The 12,523-nt window shown below is 43.1% G+C and overlaps 1 protein-coding gene across 1 annotated transcript in view; it reads right to left on the bottom strand.

Annotated features, from left to right (window-relative positions):
* The window catches only part of DNAH8 (dynein axonemal heavy chain 8), a 1,267,128-nt gene that overhangs the window by 23,318 nt on the left and 1,231,287 nt on the right, over positions 1 to 12,523 (bottom strand). The window contains 2 exon segments of the mRNA XM_030199255.1: positions 2,733 to 2,922; positions 8,489 to 8,641. Of these exon segments, the coding sequence (XP_030055115.1) occupies positions 2,733 to 2,922; positions 8,489 to 8,641 (343 nt within the window).

Here is a 12,523-nt window from a genome sequence, read left to right as displayed (position 1 = left end):
TGTCTTCCTCCAGTAGCTCCCCACCACCAGTAGCCCTCCTGGGCCTACCTTCCCATTCCTTAGTGATCAAGTGATTTTTAGGGCAGGAGCGATGCCTGGTCGCTCCTGCCCAGGCCAGCTACAGTATCAAAATGTCTGCTGTGACCTCTAGCAGAAGCCTTGTGATACTACCGCACTACTATGAGATTGCCAATAGAGGTAGAGATTGTAGCAGGCATTTTGATGCTGGAGCCAGCTTGGACAAGGAGCAACTGAGAATTGCTCCTGTCCTGAAGACTACTTGACTACCAGGAAATGTAAACCTACTCCTGGGGGGGTGGGGGGTGGGACAGGGCTGGGGCTAACTTGAATGGACATTTTTCACTGGGGTGGGAGAGAGGAAAGAAGGGAGGCTGCTGTTATTCTGGAAGGGGGGATTGGAATGGGGGGGGGGGGGGGGGAGATATAGACATAGCACATTCCCCTATGTGGGTCTGCATAAGTTCCAGACAGGGCCTGATCCTGAATATCTGGGTCTAATTTAGCTGGCGGCAATCAGTGCATAAAAAACGCTGACTGGTGTCAGCTTGAATATTGACTGATCTAGATTTTTAGTTAAAAATATGGCTTTCCAGATTAAAAGTGAAAATTTTTGAGGCGTTGAAGAAAGAACCTCGCACCCTGAAGACTACAGAATTGAAAAAAACTTAGTTAATTAGAACTAGGGGAATGTTGTGAGTGATGATGTGAAGAGTTTTTCAGTATGGGAAATGTGCTCATCTAGTTCCATGGAAGACTAATGTTCTAAAAGGCACCACCCACAAATAAGGCCAAATCATCCTGCTTGCTCATGGAGAAACTTAACTATATCTTCCAAAGTATAATTTGTGTTACTGCTTGCATGAATGCAAATTAAAACTGTTATCACAATTTGAGGTAACTCATTTTAATATTAATAAACTGCTCCCAACTAGGTTACAATTGAAAAGTTGCTTAAATTTATACAACTTTAATGCAGGGGCGTAGCCAGACAACAGATTTTGGGTGGGCCGAGGCAAGAATTGGGTGGGCACCAAGTGTTCCCCCCCCCCCCCCCAAATAAAAACCAAATTAGCTCAGCTGGTGGGAAAACGCTTCTTTCCACCTTGGCAGCAGGCATGCACTGAAAACTGAGCATGCGCAGGTGCTGGTGTCGTGGAGAGTAGCGTTTTCGTTACCATCAGGGGAAACTCTTCAGCTGGCGGAGCTTGGGATTCCTACCAGTTACCACTAAACATGTGCTACTGATGGGTGGGCCTGAGCGATAAATGGGTGGGCCCTGGCCCACCCAAGCCCACCTGTGGCTACGCCACTGCTTTAATGTAGACTTCTAAATTTATGCCTGCTATTTGTGCACTCAGATTGACTTACTGGCTAAACATTGCTGGTTAGCATGAGATCGAAGCTCAATCTCTGGCACTAACTACCTTTAAGGTGGCTAAGAGGGGCATAATCAAATGCGGACGCCCATCTCCATGGGCGACTATCTCCGAGGACGGGTCCACGAAGGGGCGGGACTGACCATATTTTCGAAAAAGATGGGCACCCATCTTTTGTTTTGATAATACGGTTGGTGCCAGGCAAATGCATCGGATTTGAGCAGATTTGAGATGGGCGGTATCGGTTTTCAGCGATAATGGAAACTGAAGTCGCCCAGCTCAAAAATGAACAACTCCAAGGCATTTGGTTGTGGGAGGGGCCAGGATTCGTAGTGCACTGGTCCCCCTCACATGCCAGGACACCAACCGGGCACCCTAGGGGGCACTGCAGTGAACTTCACAAATTGCTTCCAGGTGCATAGCTCCCTTACCTTGGGTGCTGAGCCTCCCAACCCCCCCCCCAAACCCGCTCCCCACAACTCTACACCACTACCATAGCCCTAAGGGGTGAAGGGGGGCACCTACATATGGGTACAGTGGGTTTCGGGTGGGTTTTGGAGGGCTCACATTTACCACCACAAGTGTAACAGGTAGGGTGGCGATGGGCCTGGGTCCACCTGCCTGAAGTCCACTGCACTCACTAACAACTGCTCCAGGGACCTGCATACTGCTGTCATGGAGCTGGGTATGACATTCAGGCTGGCAAAAAAAGTTTTTAAAGTTCTTTTTTTCTGGTGGGAGGGGGTTAGTGACCACTGGGGGAGTCAGGGGAGGTCATATCCGATTCCCTCCGGTGGTCATCTGGGCAGTTGGGGCACTTTTTGGGGACATGTTCGTTAAAAAAAAAAGGGTTCAAAAAAAGCGGCCCAAATTCTCGCTACTGCCGCCCTTCTTTTTTCCATTATCGGCCGAGGGCGCCAATCTCTTCTCGGCCGATAAACACGCCCCAGTCCCACCTTCACCACGCCTCTGACACGCCCCCGTCAACTCTGTTCGTTCCCGCAACAGACTGCAGTTGGAGGCGCCCAAAATCGGCTTTCGGTTATACCGATTTGGGTGCCCATGAGAGAAGGGCGCCCATCTCCCGATTTGGGTCAAAATATGGGCGTCTTTCTCTTTCGAAAATTAGCCTGAGAATATAACCACCTATGAAAAACAGGCCTCCATCCTTTAAATACTCATGGAAGAAAATGTTTAGCCAGTCACATCTAGCCATTTAACTCTGTAGTCAGGTAGATCACTGTGAAAATTGACCCAAGTTTTGTAATATTCCCTGGATTGTTGTTAAAAATATTTGTACAAGTAGCAATATGCTGATAACATGGAAGCACAAACCTTGTGGATTAAAGAATCCAGTCATCCAAAATACATTTGGCCTTCCTTCAAATATCCAGGCGCTGAACTGACTGTTCCTCTCCAAAAGTTCCGTAAACCAAAATCCCAGTGTGGCCGAATCCCAAGAGACTTTTTTCCACATTTGAGGAATACGAGCATCATACATGTTATCCAAAGCATCTCTTAAATTCTAAAAGAGTGAAAATCAGAATGCGCTCATGTTACAATTGTCATTAACACTTTACGGACATCTTTTAATCCCTGGCCAGGTCTGTTTCCTGCTCCTCAGACTGAATGAGAGTAGGTGCAGAAGACAGAAAACCAAATTGCTTACCTGCAATGAGGAGTTTCCATTGATAGTAGGATGAACGAGTCACAAAAGTGACTACCAAAATGGATCATCTCTCTCAGAGTTCAGGTTTTTTCTGAGCCTCAGGAGTGTCCTCAGTCTATTGCAGAGCTTGGGAGTCAACCCTCTAGGAAGTGGATGGGTACATGCAACTGATTCATCTTGTTGTCTATGGAAAACTTCACCATCTATGCTGAGAAGCAGGATGAATCAGTTACACAAGATACGAATCCCATGAAGGTTGTACAATTGTGTTTGAGGAGGGTTTCCTGGCCTTTTAAAGCATTCAAGTGCTATAATAAATGGACTTGGGAAAATCCACAATTCCAGGAATAACATGTATAGAATGTTTGTACGTTTGGGAAGCTTGCCAGGCGCCTTGGCCTGGTGGCCTGGTTTGGCCGCTGTTGCGGACAGGATGCTGGGCTCGATGGACCCTTGGTCTTTTCCCAGTATGGCATTACTTATGTACTTATGAACTAATAGCCAGGAAGTATAACTTTTAGCACATCAGCACAGTTCTTTTCTGAAATTTACTTTATTGAATAAATGTAGCTAATTTACTTAGGGCCCCTTTTACAAAAGTGAACTAAAAATTAGCATGCGCTAACCATGTAGATGCACAGAGGAATATTATGGGCGTCTACACGGTTAGCGTGTGCTAAAAACGCTAGTGCACCTTTGTAAAAGAGTGTCTTACAGTTTGTAGATTCTCAGAAGCTTGTTGCCCTAAGGCAAGAGACTTTGCAGTTCTGAATGCAACAACAGTGGGTGGAGCTGGAGTTTTGAAGAGAAAAGGCTTTATGGCAGAAGTGGGAGAATTGGCAGGTAGTTCAGAGGTGAGGTGCTGAGTTGTGCAGTATTGGTAAAAAGACAAGTTCACTCCAGGGGAGCAGAGACGTACATGGTTCTGAGGCAAGATGGAAGTGTCTGAGCTTGTAGGGACAGAGGGACCAAGAAGAACACCGACAAGGCCAGAGTCTGAAACCAGGATACAGATATAGAGGGCAGTCCTTGATTGGAGAGAAAGGTTATACCCTTGCTGACCCATCAGAGCAAGGGCAGGAAATAACAGCAGGTAGAAAAGGATTCAAGCTCGCCTGAGAGAAAAATGAGATCTTTGCAGGAGAAAAGACCATTGGTAATAAAGCTTATACAGACAAGCAGGGGTGGTTGCAGTACGTGTGAGACTACATTACGCACAATGCGTTGCTCATATACCATGGCAGGAAGTGACTGCAGCACAAAAAATCCTAAGAACTGAGAATAGCACACATTTTAGAGCTATGCTATGAAGATTAGTATAAGGCTGCCTAGGGCAGAACATGTGGATCTTATAGACAACATGGTATATCATCTCTGTGGTTGACTTTGAATTAAACAGTCCTTGTAGGAACTGCATGATCAAATGAACTGGCAGGTCATCAAGCTATTAATGGAATGTGAATGTGTGGATGGATACCAAGTTGCAGCTCTCTCTATTTTTTTATTGGAACTGCGCTGAGATGTGCACTAGTTGCAACCATGCTACATTGTAGCAGTTGGAAATACAGTTGGCTTCAAAAAAGTTCTTATACTGCTATTGCGCTTAGGTGCATTGGATGCATTTGTTGGCTGAGCATTGATTTAGTCCCAGTGGGGGGTTTTTTTCTGCTTTTCACTATTTTTCTTAACTCTCTTTCCAGGGTCTCCTATTTATATCTTTTTGTATGTACCAATATTGGTAATGGAGCCTTTCATATCTTGTCTAATTTGCTAGTTCGTCTGCAGAGGGAGTAGATTCATTGGTTATGGTGAGGGATTGTCTGTTACGTAGATCATTAATCACAGCATAGAGCTTTCTGGTATTTAATATGAACCCACCTACATATTTAGCATAATAGTTAGTTTTGGCTTTTTTTAAATTTTATATTTGTATTCTTTTAGTAATTCTCGCCAGTTGCTCCAGTTATCTTCTGTTTTTGCTTTGGACCATATTCTTTCTAGACACTTGCATCATCTTTTTGCCTCTAATAGTTCATCATTGAACCATAGAGACAGTTTTTTGGCTGGTCTAATCTTTGTTTTTGCAGGAGCTATATCTTTTAAAAGATCTAAGCATATAGTATTCCAGCCATGTATGAAGTTTGATGACTGAGAAATGGATCCTAATTGGTCAAAAGGTATTTTGGACCAGAAGGTAGAGGAATCAATTTTACCTCTTGATGTGAAGGAGGAGACCTGAACTTTTATTCTTGATTTGTGTCTTCTTTCCAGTGGAGGGTTAAAGATAACTTATTATAATCAGACCATGGGACAGGAGTCCATACAGAATTAGAAATAAAGACGTTTGTTGGATCAGTAAATCGGTATGTTAATAGATCTAACGAATGGCCTTTTTTGTGGGAAGAATTTCCAAAGAGAGTAGAGAACTGCCAAGTTTTAAGGAAATCTAGAAAACGTTTAGTATGTGGGTCTTCAAGTTTGTCTAAATGGAGATTAATGTCACCTATCAGTAATAGGGTTATCTGATTTAATACATGTGTTAGAGATGAACTCAGTGAGTTCCTCTTCAACTGCATTCCAATTACCTGGAGGATGGTAAAGCAATAAGATACTAAAATGGTTTGCCAGTGAGTCATTAGAGATATATGCAATAATTTCTAGACGGGGTGTTAGGAGTTCAGAAGTGATGGTGACTTTGAAGAAAGACATATATTAAACCAATGCCACCTCCTCTTTTCTTTTCCCTTGTGAGATGGGCGATGTAATCTGTAGGACATATTTCATTGAGGATAGGGTCATCCTTAGATCATAACCAAGTTTCTGTAATTAGTCTAAAACCAGATTGCGACTCCTCAATCTAGTCTTTAATAGTTTTAGTTTTATTGATAATCAATCTGGTATTAATGGGCAGATATGAAACAAAGGTGTCCTTCAACGGAATGTTTGTGATTAACTGACAACTACATTGAAATGACGCTAATCTTGGTTTATTAGAATGACTGGATAGTGGAGGGAAATTCGATCCAGAGCTAACTGGATGACCAGTTTTTGTTATTATTGAGCTAGTCATCCCTCTAATCGTAAACTGATATAATGTTTTTCATGGTGCTGTTCCTACTCTTTTTCCTGTGAGGAGGAATATATTCTGTCTGATTAAGTGCTTTGAACATCAGTGGGGGAGCCAGCCAGTGTGATTTAACTGGATGGGGACCTTCCCCTCTCTTCTTTTGCAACTCCTCATTAAAAACTACTAATGCAGGAGGAGGTGATATTCTTCTGCCTCACTCGAGGTTTATCAAGGACTTGGAATTTGAAGGCTAGTGTGATCCTCCAGATCTGTGGGGATGATTGGAAGAAGGGATGAAAGCAGTCTTGATCTACTTAATTCTGGCATTATGCACTAGTGAGGATCAGTGCAATGCGATGTTGAGTTACTAGTAATTAGTTATTGTAGTTAATTACTTTTTGCAGTAATCAATGAAGTGGTTAACTACTTATTCACTATCCCAGTAACTGTGCGTAATTACTTTTGAAACGTAACTAGCACAACATGACATGACATGAGAGGTTGGTTGGCATGAGTTAGTCAAAACTCCTTGAAATAAGCATCAAGAGAAGAAGTTATGCAATATTCACATCGCGGTTGTATATAAGATGGATATTTTACTTCACGTACCATAAGGCTTTTACCATAAGTATTCTTGAATGTGGTATCGGTTAAGGAAAAGCAATTAGTTACTCTAAGCAAGTAACTGTAATCAGTACTCAATTACTTTCCTAGATTAGTAATGTAATTAGTGTAACTATTACTTTAAGATGAGAAGTAACTAGTAACTGTAATTAATTTCTTTTGAAGAGTAACTAACACAAGACTGGTGAAGATAGAAGCTGATGATGCTTTCTCACCTTTGTTTGACACTTGGCATTGGGATCCCTTGATGCAGAGGGGCATTTTCGATATAACGTGTAAGTCCGACTTTGAATATTTTGCACAAAATGTCCAAAATCCAAATAGAAAAGAAGGTAATTTTCAAAAAAGAAAAATGTCTATTTTTTTTCCCAAAAATACTGTTTCGAAGAAGGTTTTGTGCTTTGGACATTTTGTTTATTTGGTTCATTAAAAAAAAAAGAATAAGTGCAAAACGTAGAAATTCACGTCATTGGGATGTAGAAGCAGCTAGTAATTTTAGTTGTCTAGTCCCTTAGACATCCCAGGAGAGCAACGAGGCACCCTAGAGGTCACTTCTATGCACTTCATAAAAAATCTCCAAGGTACACATCTCACTTTTGCTCCCTTATCTTGTCCCTTGAGCCCTCAAAAACCCACTACCCCCCAATGTACACCACTACAATAGCCCTTATGGGTGAAGGGGGCACCTATATGTGGGTACAATAGGGTTTTGGTGACTTTGGGAGGGGTCACAGTTTCCACCACAAGTATGACAGGTAGAGGGAGATAGTGCATTCCACCGACCACTACACTACTCCAGGGACCTGCATGCTGCTCTAATAGACCTGACTTTAACATCTGAGGCTGTCATAGAGGCTGGTAAGTCATACTTTTATTCACATTTTTGGGGGGTGGGAAGGGGTCAGTGACCACTGGGAGGAGGCATTGGAGTGTCACCCTGATTTCCTCCAGTGGTCATTTGGGGCATCTTTTTATGCCTTTTCTTTATAAAAACAGGTCTAGCTCAAAACATCTTAGGGTTTTGTTTTGTTCCATTATGGCTGAAAAAGGTCTAAGTCTTAGGAACACCCACATCCCGCCCTTACCATGCCCCTGACACACCCTCTTGAGATCTGGATGCATTATAGAAGAACAAGATAGAAAAACATCTGAAAAATAGATTTTGAAAATACTGATTTGGACGATTTTGTGAGAAAAACGTCCAAATGCTGCTTTATGCAACTTTTTTGACATTTTTCTCTTTCTCAAATGAGCCTCATAATTTTGTGATCTAAAACACTCATCTATACCTGAATATAACTTGCCTTGAACTACCACTGAAAAGGATTGAACTAAATCCCAAATAAATAAATAAATCATTTTTGGAGGGGCAAAATTATGCAATTAGTATTAGCTAGTCACTGCTAAAGCCCTTAGTTCAGATCTGACTTTGGTAAACAGTCAGATGATTTCTGGGGTTTTAAGTAGGTCTCATCCACATCATAAAGTCATCAGTTAACATGGTACCATTTGCCAATCGCTGATCAGAAGAGGCTGCGGATTAGACCATCTTCTTGCAGAGCGCATTGTTTTAGCCTCCTACTTTAAGTAAGTCCCTGCCCAAGGCCTTCCCCTTGAACTTTGTTTTTAGGAGCTCTTCCTCCTTTGCTAGGCTTCAGCCCAAATGTGTGGAGAAATAATTTCATTGATGACAAAAATGATCCAACTGAAATTAAAGAAATATATACTTACTTCACTCATAATTATGGTTCCTTCAATTGCTAATTTGAGATCGCTCAAACTGTTTCGAAGCAGTGAGATAACTTTTTGCATTCGATCAATTTCTTGCCGAAGGAAGATATTCATTGGGTTAAGGTGTCCCATTTTCATTAAACGTGTTTTTACCTGTGAGACATAGGACATGTAATTTGCATCAGTCTTTAAAGTATATTTTGCAGTCCGACCTACTGAATAACAGAAAAGCAAAGTGACTTATCCCTTTAAAGGGCAATTCCAAAAAGTGCGGCAAAGGTTAGGTGGGCACTAAGGCCGAATTCTATAATGGGATCTAGGTGCCCAGATTCTGCAAGCGTAAGTCAGCACTGGAACACAGGAGTGTCTCTCAAGTGCTTAACTACAGAAGAGAGTAAGTTACATGCATCCTTACGCATTTAGGCAACTGCAGTTGTTGTGCTGTTATTGGGTCATCTTAGCATTTTATAACTGAATCTGGTCATCTGCCGTTATAGAATAGGGTTTCACCATGTGGCATCTCGACGCCCACTTATAGAATTGCCTCAATAGTGCCAGGGTGGAGCAAGGACATTTTCAACTGGCCATATGGTTAATAGTGAAACTCAGCTGCCATCTATAGAGTTAAGTGTTTTAAGTTAGGCCAGAAAAATGCTGTCCTATCTTAAACTACTTTATTATATGGATAGTGACAAGCACTGTCTATTTGGATTGTGGATGTGTATATATTCTTTAAATGCTGTAGCTCATTGTTATGGCTGAATATTGATCCCGAGTCTCTTTAAAGCTTTCTTTCCAGTAGTGTAGCCACTGATGGGCATAGGCTCATCCAGCAGCAGTACATCCTTGCTGTGGCTGGTGGGAATTCCCAAACCCAGCCATCTGAATACTCTTGGCACCTATCCCTCCCCTCCCTGCTAGTGATCTGGCATCTCCTGGGTCTCTTAACCCCCCTCCCCCAGTGTACCTTTTCAAGACTATACTTTCAGAGGTCACCAGCAGCCAGTTGCAACACACACACACTGCTTGCATCAACCCCAGAGCCTGCCCTCTGATACATGCTCCTGTTTCCACATAGGCAAGACTGAGTCAGAGGGTAGGTTTAGGGCCGGCAAGAACAACATATGTGAGACATTGCTTGCTTCCTTTGGAAGTGAAGATTTTAAAAGGTATACTGGGATACAGATAGTGGAGGCCCTCTCAGGAGAGATGATGAATCACCAGAAGGGGAGGGAAGGCATAGATGCCAAACTGCAGGCAGGGGTGAAGAGAAACTTTTGTGCCCACCTATTTTGTGCTCAGGTCTACCCAAAATTGGCCATCTGGCTACTCCACTGTTTCTTTCTACTATAAAATTATATAAAACTTTAGGGAAAAAACCTTTCATACATATCCTTCCAGGACCAAAACATGCAAGTACAAGGCATTCCACCTTTCATTTTTTTGGCCCCTGCTACTTGGAATAATTCGTCATTGACTCTTTGTGGTATTTCCTCATTGAAAGAATTTAAAACTGTGCTAAAAACATGGCTTTTTGGGCAGGCATTTGGTACTGACCAGGGAGATGAATAAGGGCTTTCCCCTTTGGGCAACAGCATTCCTGTGATTTTAGCTTTTCCACAATATGGTTTTGGATATGTTCTATTTTTTCTTGTGTGGATGTTTTCTGTACTATCACATATTGCCATTCTTTTTCCATCTTTTGATTCCTTTTAAATGTATTTGTACACTGCTCAGTTCTATTAGTTAGTTTGGGAAGTATAGAAAGTTTAAATAAACCATAAAACAGTAAGGGAGGTCAAGAAACTTCATGTAAAAAATGAACACCCAATCACCCAAAAATTGTTTTTCTCCTCTCTCGGTTGGTCTTATCCCCATGTTAATTTTCTTTTATTGTCCTAATTTTAATCAGGTTCATATTCAAATGCTATGATCACCTCTTGGTAAATTTCTGGCCGTGGAATTATTCAGAGCCACGATCCACAGAAGCAGCAGTGCTGGATATACATATACAGCTGAGAGGGCCTCCATTATCTGTATAGCTGTGCAGATACATTTAGGATAGCCTTTTGCTATATGGGTACATAGATAGTGGCTGATTATCACCAGCTATCTATAGACTTAGGCAGAATGCCCACACGATGCCCTCGCTCTACCCTGGCAATATCTGGATAGTGCTCAGGCGGTCTGTAAGAATTTTCAGCAGCACTGTACAGATAATGCCACTGAAAGTTCACAAGTATTTTTGTATTTCTTAATAATGGTGGTGGTCAGGGCCGCCGAGAGGGAGGGCAGGGGAGGGGGGCAAAGTTCCCCGAGCCCGGGCCTCCAAGGGGGGGGGGGCCCAGCGCCGGGGTCAGGCCGCCGGCGCTGCAGTCCCCGGTCTCATCTGCTTGCCTCCTCGGCTCTGGGCCCCCTGCATTCAAAGCAGCAGTCACAGATCGCCTCTCTTCTGGCCTTTCCTCCCTGTGTTCTGCCCTCGCGGAAACCGGAAGTTACATCAGACGAGGGCGGGACACAGGGAGGGAAGGCCAGAAGAGACGCGATCTGCGACTGCCACTTTGAATGAAGGGGGCCCGGAGCCGTGGAGGCAGGCAGGTGAGACCGCGGACTGCAGCGACGAGGGGGGGGGGGGGGGGGGGGCGGAGGTGGGGCAGCCTTGCCCCGGGCCCAGCCTAGTTTTTCGGTGGCCCTGGTGGTGGTAAATGCCTTGTCTGATTTTCACATGCTTTGGCAATTGGTTTCCCTATTGCACTGGTTTACCACTGTCTTCTTCTGCCCATAGAACCTTATGTTCCTGGAGGAGGAAAAAGTGTCTTCCATCCAGGTAGTAGCTAGGCCTGGCTTTTCCAAGATTTAACAGGTTCAAGCTCATGCGAATTGAGGGAGGAAGTTATCAATGTGAGTTACTCTTAAGATTCTAGCACATGGTCTCATTGCATACGATGGGACCCTCCACTAAAATAGCATGACCTGTGGTAAAATTACCTGTCTTAATGGTAACATAACATAGTAACAAGTCCATTTTAATAATGGTCTATGGGCTTTTCCTTTAGGAAGCCTTCCAAGCCTTTTTTAAACCCCGCTAAGGTAACCACTTTTACTACAAGACGTATGAGGAGAGACTTGCTGACCTGAACATGTATACCCTGGAGGAAAGGAGAAACAGGGATGATATGATACAGACGTTCAAATATTTGAAAGGTATTAATCCGCAAATGAACCTTTTTCGGAGATGGGAAGGCGGTAGAACTAGAGGACATGAAATGAGATTGAAGGGGGGCAGACTCAAGAAAAATGTCAGGAAGTATTTTTTCACAGAGAGAGTGGTGGATGCTTGGAATGCCCTCCCGCGGGAGGTGGTGGAGATGAAAACGGTAAAGGAATTCAAACATGAGTGGGATAAACATAAAGGAATCCTGTTTGGAAGGAAGGGATCCTCAGGAGCTTAGCGGAGATTGGATGGCAGAGGCAGGGCTGGTGGTTGGGAGGTGGGGTTAGTGCTGGGCAGACTTATACGGTCTGTGCCCTGAAAAAGACAGATACAAATCAAGGTAAGGTATACACAAAAAGTAGCACATATGAGTTATCTTGTTGGGCAGACTGGATGGACCGTGCAGGTCTTTTTCTGCTGTCATCTACAATGTTACTATGTTAATGGTAGCCCAAATTGATAACTTCCTCCCTGAATAATGGTATGTAATTTTTATTAAACAATTGATTATTAATTTTACATACATCAATTGAAACTAGGCCTCTGGACCCTGATTGTTAACTTTAATGTGATTTTGTTTTTGAGTTATTATGGGGTTCTTTCACAAAGCTGCATTAGGTGCTAATGCCTGCCTAACGCAACAACAACAAAAAAAAGTCTAACGCAGGACACACTACAGCATCTCATGTTAGTCTTGGCACGTGCGTGTGCTAAATGCACCTTAATTGGTTTTTTGGGGGGCAGGGAGCATATCCGGTGTAGAGAGGGGTACTTCTGTGCTAATCAGTTAGTGCATCTGCATTACTGCATGATAACTGGTT

Source organism: Microcaecilia unicolor, chromosome 3 (genome assembly GCF_901765095.1).
Source record: "Microcaecilia unicolor chromosome 3, aMicUni1.1, whole genome shotgun sequence".
In the NCBI taxonomy this organism is placed as follows: Eukaryota; Metazoa; Chordata; class Amphibia; order Gymnophiona; family Siphonopidae; genus Microcaecilia; species Microcaecilia unicolor.
The sequence above is the reverse complement of the archived record's forward strand: the minus strand, read 5'-3'. Positions and strand labels throughout refer to the sequence as shown.